The sequence below is a fragment of the Amblyomma americanum genome, chromosome 11 (genome assembly GCF_052857255.1).
Source record: "Amblyomma americanum isolate KBUSLIRL-KWMA chromosome 11, ASM5285725v1, whole genome shotgun sequence".
NCBI lineage: Eukaryota > Metazoa > Arthropoda > Arachnida > Ixodida > Ixodidae > Amblyomma > Amblyomma americanum.
Window position 1 is genome coordinate 23,009,875 of NC_135507.1, and position 18,071 is coordinate 23,027,945.

Consider the following 18,071-nt stretch of genomic DNA (forward strand, 5'->3'; position numbering starts at 1 on the left):
AACTTCACCAGTGGTGGCAGCAGCTGCGGTTTTATTTCTCTCTTGCTTTTGAGTGCCGAAGATAGGAGACGTCGGCTGCGCGCGCGTACCAACCGGATTTCAATGAGCACCCTAATGCTGCGGCGCTCGCAGAAGACAGCCTTAGCGGGTGCTGCAGTGGAGGCAGGAAGCGGCTCCGAAGGAGGCATTCGACAAGGGGTCAAGTTGTCACGCTTGGGGCGCCTCTGGCGGTCGGTGGCGTCTTCGACGCGTGGCCCGGAACGTAGACGCGCAATTGAACGAGGAAGACCACGTGAAGAAGAACACACGTCAGAACTTCGGAAAGGAATGTTAAACCTTGAGGCCTCGAGCCTTTTTTAAGGCCTCGCGGCCTTTCGTGCTATGCTTTTTATAAATAACGCGTGTTTATTTTTTTTTCTTCGTTTAAGCAAGCCACCGAGAAAAGGCGGACAGAAGCTGACCTAGAAACAACTTCACGAGTGGTTCCACTAAATGAAGCAGTTGAGTGATGTACCAGTGACGACTATGCCAGACAAGTGGATGTGAGGAATGCGATTCTGGTCGCTCTTCAATAAAAAGCCAGAGCGATGACGCGCCTTTAGATCGCGTGAGTTCCGAGCGTTTTCTAGTCGCCTGTTTGGCGTTCACGTGACTTACTTTGTGTATATACCTGCGCGGCGCCGCTTCGCGACCGGATGGTTCGCAGCGAGATAAGTGAGGGTTTCCCAGCTTATGCGTCCCACATACACGAGAAACAGGACACCATACGTTACGCCTCATGACGTAACAATGCTCAGGAAGTCGGGAGGGGGGGCTTTCAGCGATCGCGTATACACCGTGATCAGTTCCGACCGCGCTTTTGGCTTCCGCCTAGCCCTAGCGCTATTCTGCTTCCGCTGCGCTGTTGTACAGGCCGGCAAAAGGAAATCAAGTTTGCACTCCATCCGATCGTTCGCAGCTTCGATACAACGGCGCTATAGCACGCAACGGCGTACGCAAGGCGCGGTTATGTTGATTGAATCACAATCATCGTATTCACCGACGCAGCAGTAATGTATGAGGAATGGCGGTCTAGTTCTGCTATTAGGGGGGGGGGGGGGGGGGGGGGACGTTGTAACGGAAACCGACCGAGGAGAACGAACCACAGTATTGCAGCTAATCCCGCTAGCCGGGCCAACTTCTCGGACTGCTCTGTTCTGTGCTGTATGCAAGTGAGTGGCGCCGCAGAGTCAGCCTGCTGCTCCAACTCTGCACAATGCAAAAAGAACCGTGCAGTGCTGTGGAAGATACAGCACGGCTTTAAGTCGCGAGTGCAAGGCTGGAAATGTACGTGTAATTCCCGTGCGGTGTAGACTTGCAAGCCAATACACGGCGCCGCAAACCTTCGCAAAATCGCATACTCCTGAAACGGGTTGTTCATTCAACCTTACTAACGTGAAAGTTAATGGTGGAGTATTGATGGCGCATATATCATCGGCGAAGGCGAACAAACATTTCCACGAGGCAAGACGAAGCGTGAGGTCGAATATGATTCGCCTAGTGTGTGTCCAGCAACGCAAACGCTGCGTTGCCTAATGACGCCGACACTAATAGCCGAATTTCGGACATTAATGCCCGCCACGCGCTTGCATCAACGCACAGCCGCGTAGCTAAAGCACGGCGTTGCACGGGTTTCAGACAGGCCGGCTGTAAGTGGGCCATCATTACACGTTCCGCAGCGTCCGTATAGCGGAGCGCCCGTTGCTGGCTCGGCTCTCGTGAGCTAGCGCCGATCAACGCAATGCTGTACAAAAGCACAGCTCCTCGCGCCATCATCACGAGCAGAAAGGAAGGGACCGTCTGTTGCGGAGTGCGGCGCCAAGTGGAATCCCGTAGCGTAATTACAACCCGGCCGCCGCTGAGCGAGGCTGGAGCGGAGCGCTCCTCCTCATACGGGCTGCTCGATTGCCGCAATCGCGTCCAAGGATCTTCGGGAGGTCGTGATGGACGCCGAGACGAAAGTGCCGACGCGGTGCGATGCGGCGACAATCGTCGCAGATTGAGCAACGGTACGACCTGTCGGCGTTAATTAAGAGAAGAGAGAGTGTGCGTAGCGGTAGAGAATCGCTCTTCCACAGGTTTGGAGCTGTTTTGTGTGCGCCTTGATTTGAACTAGATTACGAGCGATGAAGCAAGCAGGCCGAGAGTGCACCTGTATGGGGATGGACTCGGAGTTGGCCCCGTCTGTTGAGCTCTCAATGTGTCGTGAACTAATTTAATTCGGTGCTGTGAGTGAGTGAAGGTATACGTTTATTTAGGGGGAGGTGGTTCTTAGGCCTAAAGGCAGGAGAAGGATAGTTCCGTAAACTTCTGTTCCGTGTTGCTTATCGCCTCGTTCGTAACCGTAATTTCTCCCAGAATGCATAGCATGTGCGGAAACCACTGCATATGTGTGCTTTAAGATGTAGCACTGCGCTTTTATTTATTTTATTTTTTTCTAAATTTACAAGCCTATAATTTGTCGCGCTTCCTTTTACAGAAGAATGGAGTAATAATAATAATAATTGGTTTTGGGGGGAAAGGAAATGGCGCGGTATCTGTCTCATATATCTTTGGACACCTGAACCGCGCCGTAAGGGAAAGGATAAAGGAGGGAGTGAAAGAATAAAGGAAGAAAGAGGTGCCGTAGTGGAGGGCTCCGGAATGATTTCGACCACCTGGGGATCTTTAACGTGCACTGACATCGCACAGCACACGGGCGCCTTGGCGTTTTTCCTCCATAAAAACGCAGAGAATGGAGTACTCACGGCCTTTCACACCTTCACAGATAGATGTTGCCAGACCTCACAGATGGCGCCTCTGTCTATTGCGCCCAGAGCCCCGGGAAACCATGGTCGCAGCACAACACTTTCCTAGATTTCAAACTCTAGTCTCGCGTGCGTTACGGTAAAAGCGCTCCAATTCCTCTTAACATCTGACGTCTGCGGCATGCCTGTTTGCAAACGAGCACTAACGAATAGCCGCTTTTCTTTCCTTTTTTTTTTCTGCTGGTAACGGACGCGTGCTTCTGTTGCAACCGACTTGTGGGCGTAGCATACCTCGGCTCATCTATCTATCTGTCTCCTCTTTTGGCGCAGAGCGTATCCGCTACACGACCGAGTACACGTGCGAGGGACGAGAGCTGAACATCTCGTGCCCGGAGAACTACCAGATCCACCTGGTGCGCGCCAACTACGGCCGCCTCAGCATCGGCATCTGCAACGACTTCGGCCGACTCGATTGGAGCGTCAACTGCATGTCCTACAAGTCGTTCCTCATCATGCAGGACAGGTGAGCGGAGGGGAGAAAAAAAAAGAAACAGCGGACGGGGCAGGTGCTGACACCCACCCCTTGAGGGCGTCTGCATGTAACCGCGAAGCACTTGCATAATGTACCGTATCTACTCGAGTATAACTCCAGTATAACCCGACCAGAAGGGACGGGTTGTAAAGGGGCGATATGAGAGAGTTATAGCATAGCGCGAGCCGCTTCCGCGAGGCGCCGCTGCGCGTGAGCATAGCGCCCCGAGGGCACCAGATGGCGCCACGTACTCGTCTGCTGCGTCTGGACCAATCAGCGCGTACGCAGCGGCGCCCCGCGGAAGTGCATCGCACTATTCTATAACTCTCTATTTGCTCGTATGCGAGCGAACTTTTAGACAGAGTATTGTATTTTTGCTGCATTCTAATCCAGGAACCGGCAAAAATGTGACTTTGCGTGGTAAGTCGGTGGGGAGGCTACCTGTGGGTGACATCTGTTATTACAGTTACGACCTGTGGAAGTAATGCTTGCTTTTTAAGGGGACGGATGGTTGAGAAAGCCCAATTCCATGCAGCGCTTCTAGTCCTTTGTGGCTTAATAGCGTGTTACAAAAGCGTAGCGGACGAGTTGTCGTTTCAATACGTCACAAACCCGACCTCTGTTTCAGGTGTGCACACAAGTCAAGCTGCGGAACGCACGTCTCCAGCAGTCTGTTCGGGGACCCGTGCCCAGGGACGCTGAAGTATCTGGAGATGCAGTATCACTGTGTACTCGGTAAGTGTGATCCACAGAGCAAAGATACGCGCGAGATTCGACGAACTTAGCGCACGTTGCCGACGCACCGGTACTTACACCTCTCGAGCCAAAAGGCTAAATCAAGCTCCGTTTCTGCATGTACTGTCGGTGACAGGAGCCTGCAGGTGGCAAAAAATGTATCTAGGCGCATGGCTCCCATGTCTATGAATGAAGACTTCATCTTACTATGACATTTTACAGCACGTGAGGCCGACTTCCACCTTCACAGGCGTGCTTTCGAGCCACTGGCTGATAACAGAGATATCAGCTTTAGTGACAGTTCACGCGTCCTGGATACTTTTGTATGCGATAGTACATGAACACAGTGGACCTAGACTGCTGTAAAGCGTTCGACAGTCGAGCCTCGCTATAACGAAGCGGTTTATAACGAAATAATGGATATAACGAAGGAATGAGGATTTCCGTTGTAAGCTCGGTCAAAACGGGCTATAACGAAGCTGCGACTATAACGAAGTAACCGCCGGGCCCCTTCAACTCCATTATAACGAAGTTCAACTGTATATCAAAACTCAAGGTTATAACCATGGACAGGATACGTGAGACCAGGGCGTTCAGAACCCAATGTTGATTTAATCAGCAACTCTGCACACGCAAAGGGAAGATAGGGTTATTATTATTATTATTATTATTATTATTATTATTATTATTATTATTATTATTATTATTATTATTATTATTAATCTTTAGTCGATCGACCCACAGGGCGGAAGAACGTTCTCGCTACGCGATCGCAGCCTCCTGCTTCTTCCGGGAAGGAAGCTCGCCGAATCGAACGCGACGCCCAATCGCTGACCTTTGCTCTGCTTGCAGGCTGCAAAGAAAGAGCCGACAAAGAAGGGGGGGGGGGGAAGGAGGAGGCTTGAGTGACCAGCGGCTCTAGACCCTCCATCCGGAGGCTTCGATCGCCAGCGGGCATTCGGCAGAGGCCACAGCTGCGCACGCGAGATCCGCGACCAAGCGCTCCCGAACCCCTTGAGAAAGCCCTCGTCGAACCCCACCCCTCCCTCCTTCACTGCGTGCCCCCGGCCTGCGCTCTCGAGTACGGGCCTGGTTCGATGCTCAGAGCACACGCGTCCGCCACCGGCGTCTTCGTTGGCGGAATCTGACCCCCCCTCCCCCGGCACACACACGAGAGAGCCGTGAGGTCGAAGGCGAGGAGTCCGAGGGTTGTAGGCGCAAGGGCACTATATGTCATCCACTGTACGTCGCCGGCGCCGAACGCGACAGACTCCTCCCCCACCACCTGCGTGCTGCCCGGGGCATTCCCTTCCAATCTCGCTCGAACCCCCCCACCTTCCCGCGCCACCCTCGAGAGTTGAAAATGAACCACCGGCGCCGCGACTCCTCGAGCGTTTCGTTCGCTCGTTCGACCGGGGTCCACGGCTCCGAAAGCTGGCGAGGGAAAGAGGCTGGACGAAAAGGGTGGGCGTAAGGGCGGCTTTCGGGAACCGCTGTTTCTCTCTCTCTCTCGCTCGAAATGACCGATGAGATTAATCGAAGGCGCGCCCCGCGAATTCTCATTCTCCCGAGCCGGCGCCGCGCATGCTATCTCCCACGCCATTTCTTCGTTCCACACGTCGGGTTGCACTAAACCTCAACCCCCCCCCCCCCCCCCATCGCATTCCGGCGAGTTTTCTGGTCGACATTAAGCTTTGCGGTTTGAACGCCGCTGCCGAGTCCTCCCTGCGTAGGCGCGTTGTACACGCATTCTTGCGCACCTCGACAGACGCTCCCCCCCCCCCCCCCCCACCCCCCGCCCTTCAAGCGGTGCATGCCTGTGTGGGCTCTGGTTAGCCCTCCTCCTCTCTTCTTCTCCCCTTCGCCTTGCGCATCGTCGGCTTGCCGCCGGTCGTCGCTTTAACTCGATGGGTCAATCAGCGGAGGGTTTAAACGCAGGGCGCATTAGGGACCGACGACGTTAGGCGGTCGATGCCAAGGGAGTTTAGGAGCGTCGATCGAAATGGATCTCCTCAAGTGTGGCCGCGAATGGAAGTGCAGTTTGGAAGTGGACTCGAGAGAAGCAGTGAAATCATTGACAGCGTCTACTACATCCGATGCACTGTCATTAAACGCTCAAGTGCTGAACAATCTAGGTGATCACTTTGACCAGGCATCTTAATCAACATTAAACTTGATACCGGCTACAGGCGCGGCGCAGTGAAAAACCCTGCAGCAGCGTGCATTGTCGCGGTCGTACAAGATCCTCTTGCTTGGATTTAACCGGCTGCATCACCAACGGAACCATCTGCTGACGTCACTGACCCCGTCAACCCACTTGACGACATGACGGGGATTTGTACAGGCTCTTCTGCCTTAAATCTGTCAGTCAGGACCCAGTATATACCCACACTGGCCCGCAAGTCGCTCCCGCGGTCTTGGAAGCCGCTGGGGACTGTGCTGCGCCTGAGCCCTCCCGAGAGAGCTGTGCGCTCTGTAGTCTGGTTGCACTTATAGCGCATTCTGTGGCACTGACGCGGAAAGCAAACCAGGATACGCTGTAAGCCGCATAGACACGTTTCTCCGAGTCTTCCATCGCTGCTTCGCCGTGCGGAGACTCAGAGCCAGTACCAGCCCTCATCGTCCCAATGTCGGTTTGGTACAGCGAGGAAGTTCCTTCCCCATCGGCCGAATTGAGTTCCGCCGGCGCCTCTCCGCCCCGGCGAGCGAGCGTTCGTTGTTCGGCCGTCCATAAATCCGCTCTCGGAAACGAAGTGTCGACGACCGATTCATCGCCTCGGCCGCGCCAGAGAGAAAGACATTGACAATTCCGCCAGCTGCATGCGGCAACGAAGCACGCACAGACACACACGCGCACTCCCCCACAGATCACGCGGCAGCCAGGCGCATTTCGGCCGCGTCCCGCCACCTCTCCCTGACGCCTTATTCAGCGGGCAAAAACAGACGGCCGGGCCTTTGTGTTTTTGTGTTTCTTTATCTTAGCATGCAGTGGCGTTCCTTCCGCCTTGGCCCGGGAGGAACCTATGGCTTCATAGAGGACGCCCGCGTGGTATAGCGGCTCCTCCATCACGGGATATAACTCCCGGCGCTGTTCTTCCATACACCGTGCTGCCCTCAGCGCGCGCCTAACCGTGGGGCGGCCGAGGAAAGCCATCTCAGAGAGAGAGGGGGGTGGAACCGTTCCCACCCCGAGGCCTTTGCCTCTCGTCCATGCATGCATGCATGCATGCATGTGAGCGACGATGGCGGGGATGGAAGAAAAAGATATATGCGCGGACGGAAGAAAGAGAGAGACAGAAAAGAGAAAGGCGGTGAAGAAAAATCTATAGGAGGCCGCCGGTGTTATGCGTGCCGAACGTCGCCGACGGTCCCCTCGTCGTCTTCTCAACCATCATCTCTCGACGACGACGCGACGACGACGCGGCGTATAGTGTCTCGTATTTTTTTTGTCTTTATTATTCATCGCTTTTGAGGAGATGACTTGCGACCGCAGGCGCTTCTTTCAATCCCCCCCCTCCCCCTCTCCCGGCCTCGGCAATCAGCTTTTCTTTATTTCATTGGTTGCCCCGTGTGCTGTGCTGTGCAGCTGTGGCTCTATCCTTTCCTTTAGCCCCCTTTCGGAACAGCGACCGAAGGCGTACAAACGCCAGCCGCCGTCGAACGGCGAGGAAAGGGCATCGAGAGGGCGCTTCTCGTACTTTCCTACATAGAGGGCGCGTCTTCTTAGGTAATGTGTACACACACAAACGCGCATCTAGGGCTCTTCTTCTGCTTGTTTTCGCCGCCGAATCGGAAAAGCGGCGAGAGCATGAGAGGGAAAGCTGGCCTCGGATCGGCAGGAGGTCCGGAGTCTTCGCGCCTAGCAACGAGTGATAGAAAGAAGAGGGGAAAGTAAAAAAAAAAGTGAAGGGGGAATCCTGCGAATGACATAACGCCCCGCTAAGGGGGGGGGGGGGGGGGGGGGGGGGGGGCTTTTTCGCCTCCAGTTGCCTTCTCCGGCGTATTGCGAGGGGAAAAAAAGGCCTCCCCCCATTCTGCTTCGCCGCAGCCGCAAAGTGCTTCCTGAAGGATGAGGAACCGCTCGGCGGGGTTCGCGCCTCTGACGCGGCCGCCGCCGACGTTGGAGCCGTACCGCGCGCTGTAGCTCGTGCTGGGGAACGGAACAAATGTGACGTTTCGCGGAAAACGCGGAGAAAAGGGCGGCGAAATGGGCGAGGTGATAGGAAATAAAGAGCTGTGTATGCTTGCCGCGAAGGAAGGTTTGCGCCGTGCCCGTGAATACCCTGGCGTGTACGGTACGGGGAAAAACTGGGCTGAGATGAAGAGCACCGTTGCACGATTCGAGCTGCGCCGCTCGCAGTCGTCGCTGGTGCGTGTGACTGGGCCCATTTTTGTTGCCACCGCCGTCGTCTCAGTAGTTGATGTTTTCGCGGGTTGAAAGAAGGCGGTAGCTTGGCAGCCCCCCCCCCCCCCCCCCCCCCCCCCCCCCCCCCCCACCATTTTGTTTTCTTCGGAAAGAGTGTTTGCCTCTTAACAAATACCACTAATACCACAGGTGCAAATATACCAGAGCAAGCCTGACTGCCTCATTCTGGTGTCTCTCTTATTAGCTCATTAGGTCAGCCATGTATTTGATTGAAAAATAAACCTTAAACCTTGACTACCCGAACCTTGTACGAAGACGCTCATACAGAAATTTTGCCCGTGTGGAAATTCGAGAAGGGCTTAGCAGTGGAGGTTTTTAGTCGCCTTTTACGACGCGGTTGCGGTGAAAACAAAAGCTTTCAGACCTCTAAGCACCGCGCAGTTGATGCACGAAAAGTTATGCTTGTGGCCCGTGGTAACATCACGCTTGCCTTGCACGGGTCGCTCCGGCAGGAAGGATGGATCTTATAGCTTTCCCTTTGATTTAAGGCGGGGGCTTACCATCACCTTGCTGACTAATTTCTAGCGACGATCATATTTATTTCGAACGTTTCCCCCCTTTTTTTTAACTTTCAGCCACAGCATCGCCGACGCCATCTGGGGGCGCCAAGGAGCATCCGAGGCCGCCGCTGCACGGACCTGCGGTGACCAACAGCACTTCGCACCCTCAGCAGCAGCTGGGCTCGCGAGACCGTCCCACGGCTGCCCCGGACCTGGGCAGCGCCCCCGACGTCCACAGGTGAGCACTTGTTTGCCAGTCCGCCTCCGAGTGACGAACCTGGCCTCCTGTGGGCTGTTCACTGCTGGCCACGCTTCACATAGCGTGTAAAGCATGGGTCGCTTGTCTGTTGTCCTGTGTGTGCCTGTTGTTCAACTGTTTACTACTTCATTTCTATTGCGCGAAAAAAGGATGGAGGTGAAGTAAGGCAACGCATACAACACGCACAAGCTCACTTCCCCACTGCGTGTGTCCCTTAGGTGTTATTATGCGGCCGCATATGACCCTACAACCAGAAACAAAATACAGCGGCTACCGTCTGGCGTCGTCAAAAATAATCCTGATTGGTTGGCGAGTAGCGACGTCATGAATGACGTCACCAGAGCAGGAAAGCCCATTGGCTGGAGAGGCGTAACGTCACCAGACCAGGTCGTCTGTCTGCGTGAAGCCTCCACCTGCCAACAGTGGCAGGTGATGGTCGGGAAGAGCTAGCTCTGGAAGAGCAATCTGGGTCTCGCAAGCCCCACCAGTCACTTCTGGCACAAGGCGTCAACAGCCTCGAATGCTACCGCGTTGTTAACACATAATGGAATCGGGTGCCCCTGTGTTTTTTCGAAATTGTCGTAGAATGCCGCGCCAACCCGTCGTTTCCGACACCGCAGGTCGAAGCCGGACGTGTTCGCTGCGGCCGCGACCTCGAGGAGGCCCGCTGCGAGCACGACGACCGCGGCTCCCACGACCACGACGACCACGTCGACTGCGCCGCCAACGCCGGCCATGTCGTCGACGGCGGCGCCGGCGCGGCCCGACGTCCGGGGAGATGAGCAGAGGCCACCGGACGACTTCAACCGCGACAACCGCTACCCGACGCCCGACTCCCGGCCTGCCTGGCACGAAGTGACTCCGTCCGCAACAGGGCAGCCGGGTGAGCGAACGCCATTGGTTCATTCTGTTAATTGGTTTTGAGGGAAGGAAATAACGCAGTATTCCTCTCGCATCTTGGAGGACACGTGAACCGCGCCGTAAGGGAAGGGATAAAGGATGGAGTGGGAGAAGAAATGAAGAAAAAGGTGAAGGACTCCGCAATAATTTCTGGCACCTGGGGATCTTTAACGACCCGTCGCGCTGGCTCAGTGGTCAGGGCGCTTGGCTACTGATCCGGAGTTCCCGAATTCGAACCCTACCGCGGCGGCTGCGTATTTATGGAGGCAAAACGCTAAGGCGCCCGTGTGCTGTGCGATGTCAGTGCACGTTAAATATCCCCAGGTGGTCGAAATTATTATTCAGGAGCCCTCCACTACGGCACCTTTCTTCCTTTCTTTCACTCCCTCCTTTATCCCTTCCCTTACGGCGCGGTTCAGGTGTCCAACGATATATGAGACAGATACCGCGCCATTTCCTTTCCCCCAAAACCAATTATTATTATTATTATTATTATTATTATTATTATTATTATTATTATTATTATTATTATTATCATCATCATCATTATCATCATCATCATCATCATCTTTAACGTGCACTGGCGTCGCACAGCACACGGGCGCCTTAGCGTTTTTCCTCCATAAAAACGCAGCCGCCGCGGTCGGGTTCGAACCCGAGTGCTCCGGCTCAGTAGCCGAGCGCCCTAACCACTGAGCCACCGAAGCGGGTTTATGGTATGACGTGTTGGGTTTAACGTTCCAATGCTTAGTAGTTAGGGCGCTTGGCTACTGATCCGGAGTACCCGGGTTCCAACCCGACCGCGGAGGCCGTTTCGACGCAGGCGAAACGCAAAAGGCGCCCATGTGCTGTGCGATGTCAGCCCTCCACGACGGCGTCCCTCTTAGCCCATACGTAGCTTCGGTACTTTAAACTCCACAATTTACAGTTTGTCTGGCTATGAGAAACGCCGTAGTGGAAGGCTCCGGATTAATTTCCACCGCCTAAGGTTCTTCAACGCGCCCACATGGCGCGGCAAACAGGCTCCTTTTGCATTAACGCGGCCGTCCCTGTCCGGGATGGGAGCTTTCCGCTCAGCCTGTGCAGCCCCAACGCGACAGCCACCAAGCAACGGTGGCGATAACAGTTCGCTTTGAAACAGGATCGCTTCTCCGCGGTTGGCCGCGCACGATTGGTCGCTTCGCCGCATGACGTCAGAGCGCATGCCGTTTTTCCTACCGACACCCAGCCAGCACCGTAGATTGGCTGTGCACGCATAGCGCACTCGGAGACGTAGATGGAGCGCTGTATCTTCCGATATGTATACATACGCTGGATGGTCCGATAGGAATCGCTGCGCGTCACTCTTGTCTTTCGACCATAACAAAGCGCGTGACGGAAGAAACAAAGATCTCCTCGATCAGGAAAGCGGCTGCGCGGGTAAAAGTGCAAAGGGCGGTGCCGGAGAAGATAAGACCTCCCCTGTCTCTGTGCAGCTCTGTCCCTGGCGCCGCGTTTGAGGCGGTGGCGCTGCCCTGCCCCCTGCGACGAGAGCGATTGCTGCGGAGTCGGTCGTGGCGTGTCGCCTCAAAGCGCGACTCGCTTTCGGAGATTTGTATCTCGTGAATGCGTACAGCGGTGGTAGCCGGGAGAAACTGGGGACTGTGCGGGGACAACTTGGGGGCAGATAACCAGAGTCAGGGAGGAGGTAGGTGGTTGGAATGCTTCTTGGTCTCTTTGGGACTAAATGCACAGAAGCAGTGTCTGCTCGTCGGACATGTTGAAGAAGAACACGGTTTCATTACAGCGAGCTAGAGGAGTCGACGGTGGGGGAAGCCCGTGCGCGCGCCACTGGACGGCGGAACAACAGAAGGAAACACTTCCTGGCTTCGTTATCGCGCCGTCGGATCACTTCCCGCCACCGCCCCCCAACACACACGCTGCCGCACGCGAACTCGCGTACGCACGCAAGCGCGCGCGCGCGTTGTATACGGTCCGGTGCTGTCGGTTGTTCCACGCCGAGATAAGGGCTACGCGTCGGCCCTCGCGCGCTGACCGCGGTGGGAGGCTTGTGAAGGGGGAGGCTCCCTCGACTTCGATCCGTTCTACGGTCCAACTCCGAGATGACGTTTTTTTTTGAAAGAGAAAGGGGCTGGTACGCGCCAACACCCATTGTCTCTGGAGTCTCGATTTAGGAGCCGCACCCCTGTATTACACTTTCGGTTTCGGTGCCACTGTTGCCCGGTGAGCGACTAGCTCGTGAGGAAGGCTTCATTTTCGCGGGCAAACCCAGCGTTCGCGTTGTGGAGCGGATGAAACGACCGATATACATAGACAACGTCAGTGTGTGTCCCGCTTTCGCAGTCCCGTTACTTTTTCACTCATCCCTTCGTGGAAAGGGAAGCGATCCTCCTGTCTCTTTGTTAGTGTATGCGCTGCATGCAGTCAGCGCTCGCTGTTCAAAGGCGTGGAAACGCGGGAAGACTCAACGGACACGGCGCAAATGGGCTGAAGTGCGGCACCTCTGAGGCACCGGGACGCGGGAAGGAAATAAGGTTGGGTGGCGCGCGCGGCGGTGCGCACAGTGCCCTAGAGGTGGAAGCAGTGAGGGAGGGTCGCGGGGAGGCAGGGCGCATTAAAACGAGATTGCGCCGCTCGCGCGGTGCCCACCCGCGCACGCATTGTTTCTGCACCGAAGGCGGACATCCAGGAAGGGAGGAGGGGGGGGGTCGACTGCGAGCCCATCGCCCCGGGCCGAAGCAGCAGCAGCCTCTCGCGCGCTAACACTCGCTCGCTTCAGCTACGAGATTGTCAAATGGACGGGGAGGGCAGGAAAATAAAGCTCTTCAACGGCGTTGGGAGCCGAAGAGAGGTATAAAGGATAAAAGGGAAACGATGGGGTCCCGAGATGAGGCAGCTGAGGATGAGTCCAGAAAGTGTCTCTTCTGGGCACATTTCGCGGGGGGGGCGGCTGTGCTGCGCGGCAATAAACCGAGCGCGCGAGAGAATGAAATAGAGGGCGAGGAGGATCTGGAGCGGGCCCGTCGCCGCGCTCATTGTCGGCGCTCATTATTTATGCGACACGCTTCACCCCCATCGCCCCCCCCCCCCCCCCTCCCTTCCTTCATTTCCTTGCCGGTACCGCTCGCGCTCTTCGGGGAGCGGCGCTGCGCTTCTGTGGAGGAGGCAACGGCAAGCGCGATGTGGCAGCGTTAAGCGCGCCAGAAAAGCGGGAAGACGCGGCGACGAAGTGAAGGAGGTCCTAAACGCTTTAGGGCTCGTTCGGGACGCGCGCGCGCTCGCGCCAGATTGCCGCGCAGTCTTTTGGCGCGCTCATACGCTTAGCGCCTTGTTTTGCCGCTGGCGCCGTTGGCTGACTGTTCCCCCCCCCCCCCCCCCACACACACACACACATCGGCGCTCGCGGAGGGTGTGAAGGAGGGTTCGTCTGGAGCTGGTACACTCTAAGCACGAATACGTCTGTATGGGAGTGAAAGGGAGTGCATTCCCTTTTTTAGTCCTCTAACACACACTCCCTTTTGTAAGACGGAGTACACTGGAAGACAGCTTACTGCCTTTTACTCCTTTCTATTTAAGCGGTAGCAGCGAATCCGTTTGGCGTTACATAGCGCGCGAAACACTGGCGCGCCTTGTGTGTCGCGAGCAACGTTCGTTGCGGCGCGTCTGGCTTAAGTCGACGCCATTTCTAGTTCGGTACGGGGAGCGTGCGACGTGATGCGAGAATCCTGTCGACGTTTTCCACCCCTTCTGTAGGGTTCTTCCCCCCCCTCCCCCCTCCTCAAAACTGCGCAGCCGGCGCCTGAGGAGAAAGCTCCCGCATGCAGCGCGGGTGGCTTCTATGCGCTTGAATGCGCGTGCTCCAGGAAGCTCGTCGTCGGCGCTGTCCATTTTCCTTTGTAACTAGTGCAGTGGGCGAGCGTGGTATGCAAAATGGGGTTAGCAAGCGCGGCAGCAAATCCCGCGGGCGCAAGCACCGTCCTGGGGGAGGTGGGATGCGCGACCCATGCGTCCTGTTGATGATTTCGTTTAGTTTTTTGTAGTCCCATTTGCGTACGGGGTTGCTGTTTTGTTGAGCCCGCTTGACATTACTTTAACTGATTCCCACTTCAGCTTCAGGCTTCCTCCGCACTGTTTTGCCACCTCTTCCCGAGTCGTCTTCTGGGCATTGGGGGAGGGCCCTCTCTCGGATACGTTGCCTGAGCCTGACGCGTTTTTCGATGCCAGCTCACTGTCGTCTGCTTTTCATGCAACAAACTTAACAGAGCCTGTGCCTCGGAAGAACTAAGACATTTATCTTTGCTGTCGTGCGCGCATATGCTTGGTGCCGAAAAGAACGCGTGCTCACTGCCTTCCGAAACTTGTTCGCGCAGGTGGCGGCGCTGGAGGCGCGGCGGCCACCGAGGAGCCTTCGCTGGAGGCGCCCCCGGGCGGCGGAGCGGCGGAGGAGTACTGCGCCCCGACCACTTCCCGGGAGCTCTCGTGGAACTGGACCAGAGCTGGAAACACGGCTGTGCAAAAGTGTCCCGGCGGAGCCACCGGTGAGCAGCTGTGCCTGCGCGGAACACATGTCTAGTGACTGCTTCTTGTACGCGCACGAACGCGGCTTGGAACCCGCCTTTTTCATGTGTCGCCCTCTGGGGTGTGGCGGAAATTCGTCTGCTACTGGTTGAAAAGAAACGCACGTGGCAGTCGCAGGCGCGGTCTGGTTCCACGAGAAACCAAATGCGCCTGCGAATGGCAAGTGTGTGCAGGACAGCTGCCGCCATCTATCGCGTGCGCCTGCCACTAACATGAAATGCGCATGCGCACTAGGAGTTGGCGGTTTTCGTTTTCAGCCAGTGGAGCTGAAGAATAGGCGCGCATGCGCAGAGCGGCCTCGTGAAAAAGGCAGATTTAACATTGAATGGGGAGGAAGTCGTGGGCGAGGATAGGTTAGGTCGGGGAGTTTAATAGATCGAGGAATAATAATAATAATAATTGGTTTTGGGGGAAGGAAATGGCGCAGTATCTGTCTCATATATCTTTGGACACCTGAACCGCGCCGTAAGGGAAGGGATAAGGGAGGGAGTGAAAGAAGAAAGGAAGAAATAGGTGCCGTAGTGGAGGGCACCGGAATAATTTCGACCACCTGGGGATCTTTAACGTGCACTGACATCGCACAGCACACGGGCGCCTTAGCGTTTTTCCTCCATAAAAACGCAGCCGCCGGATCGAGGAACCAAGTCCGCTTATAAGGACACACCACAAATGCTTCGTCGTGTTGGAGCTTGACGGCGCATCCGATAGATGGCGTCGCAACTTAATAAGCGGGTAGAAGTAATCAAGCGAAGGTCATCTGATCGGTGGCTAAAATCAAGACGAGAGTAAAATTTCACAAGTCATGGCTAGGTGGCTTGAACCACTGCCTGATTTAAAGGGTTCAGCCTTATCCATCCATCCTGGTAGAGCACTGCCACCGTGCCTTAGTGGCTGCGTGACCGAAGAGGAAGTAAGGGGAGAAAGGGGCAAAGACGTGCTGGTATAAAGACCGCGCATATGATACGTTATAGGCTGGAAGTGGACACCTTTTCTACCACCTACAACGAACCCTACTACCCACCCGCCTGCACACTGCAGGTGCACCTGCGAGCTAGCACCCATAATAAACCACGCCTTCGGCACAAAACACTCAAGTTGCAGTATTCTAATAGCGGCTTTGTTGTGTTCTCGTTGCCAGACCATATTGTCACGAAGTGGTGACTGCAGTCCGGAGAGCAGAAAGGCTGTGAAAATGGTGTCTAAACAAAACTCTTTATTTTGGGCTGACTTGCGCCCACAATGGACTGAATCACTCGGCGGCGGCGTAGCAACAAGCGTGCTCGGCGGTCGTCGAACAGAATGCCCGCCGCTATCGGCCGTGCTCAGTTTAAAGCTGATAGCGGACTTTCTAGATACGGCGTGCAAAGCTACTACAACATTCTGGAACAACGTAGAATCAGCTCTGCCTGGATGCGATCAATCGAGATAGCGAAAAAAGCGATAAAGCGGCGTGCCGGCAGCTTTGAAGAACGAAAAAACAAACACTGCAAAGATTCGCGGCAATATCTTGGAGCCCGTTTCAGAATGTGCCATCTCGATCATCATGTGCCAGCGGCAAAATGTTATGAGTGCTAGCTAGCGCAACACTGTGCTCAGTGTCTATAAGCCAAACAAATTCAGTCTCCTAACAAACACCATATGGATACGATTATTCTGAGCGGATGCAATGGACGGTCTTGACCTTGCGTAGTACGTGGGAGTTGATGTGACACGACAGCAGCTAGCTCAGCTGCAAAGCCGCCTCTCGGGATGCCAGACCCTATACGCCCAATCAACGATGCTTTGCTTGCAAAGCGCCGTGATCGTCAGATTCTGTCGCGCACACGCCCCCTGCTAGCCTGCTACGCGACTTCTTGTGAGCCTCGATTGGCTGTTTTCCGCGAATTCTGTTGCAGCGCTGTTAGTGCTACGTGGCTCGTTCCGGAAACGCGATTAATACGTTCTAATATGCCCTCGCGAGGAAAAATACCGCAGCAATTACCGGAAAACATAAAAGGGCGGCGGACCGGAAACTATGTAACGACGAAGCGAACGTAAAAAAAAAAAGCATTAAGCGAAGATCGGTTCGGAAACGAGGAAGCTGCCGAAGAGAATAACAACAACGCTGGCTCGGGCCGCCCGGACAAAGGCGCTAATAAAGAGAGATTAATGAAGGCCGATAATGAGCGCAATTATTCGGGAGTCGCGCACGCGACGCCGCCAGAGGGCCCAGCGGACACTAGCGCCGCCTCGCGGCCCCCGGCGGCGACGAGACGTCGACATTCCTGGCCTGATTAAAACTCCAAGGAGCCGTGCCTCCGCCGCCGGGCTGTAAATGCTTGAATATTTCATTGTTCGGCGTCGAAGTGCTCGTTCCAGCCAGCCCAAGGCCGGCCATCTACGCGGCGTCCCATGTCGCCTGCTTCATCGTTATAGGCTCCGCGGTCGGCTCCATCTTTTGCCTTTTGCGTCAGTCATCGGTCCTCTTTCGTTTAAGCCACATTAATTCTTTTTTTATTATTCACTCCGGCTGCTGCGCGTCGCTCTTCGCAAGCCGATAATATCGGGCCGCGCGCATGTCGTGGTCGACTCCCGCGCGCCTGGCTATAAAGTTAGGCGGTCGCGTTGGACTCTCGCAAATTAAGGGATAAGTGAATGGCTTCTCGGCTGGCAAGGACGGCGATAAATTTTTAGCGTGGACGGCAGACGGCGCTCGAAGTCGTCAGGCGTTTGTTACTGTTGGTAACCTCTGCTTTGTGTTAGTGCAGCGGTGAAAGAACAGAGTTTTCATTTAAACACTGCTCAGACCGGACCCTGACTTACTTCTCATTGCATAGCCTCTCTCGCTAAGGACGGCTGAGTCCATGCGTTCTTTAAAATTTAAATAAGGGCAGCTTTAATTTTTTTATTTGCTTTCCAAACAAACGGACGACGAGCCTTTCTCGAACACGACCTGCTGATCAACTTGCTCAAACTGCCAAGAGTACCCCGCGAGCAGAATACCGCAGCTCCATTTAAGAAAACAGGAAAGACTAGTAATAAAAGCAGACAACATGGACGTGTGCATGGTGACGTGTATTCTTGCTTATCTCTTGTCTTTTGGACGGCTCTCGTACGGCCTTTAATTAATTACGCAAAAAGGCCAGCGCCTAAAAACAACGTCCGTTAAAGGAACACGCGCGCGCGCACACACAGGGCAGCTCCCCCCCCCCCACCCCCAATCTGCAAACACCGCCGCGAGCACAGACTCCTCACAAACAGACAAACGGCAAAGGCCAAACGTTTTCTTGATTGACTGCGCCGAAAGCGCGAGCGGTGTCAGCGATGCGCAAATAGAGGTCGTGCTGGTACTTCGGGGAGAAGAATGCAGCGCCAG

General features: G+C 55.2%; 1 protein-coding gene across 1 annotated transcript in view; it reads left to right on the top strand.

Moving 5' to 3' along the window:
- LOC144110970 (latrophilin Cirl-like) overlaps positions 1-18,071 on the top strand; it is a 285,442-nt gene that overhangs the window by 249,609 nt on the left and 17,762 nt on the right. Inside the window, 5 exon segments of the mRNA XM_077644042.1 lie at positions 3,117-3,309; positions 3,947-4,053; positions 9,055-9,217; positions 9,859-10,121; positions 14,509-14,676. Of these exon segments, the coding sequence (XP_077500168.1) occupies positions 3,117-3,309; positions 3,947-4,053; positions 9,055-9,217; positions 9,859-10,121; positions 14,509-14,676 (894 nt within the window).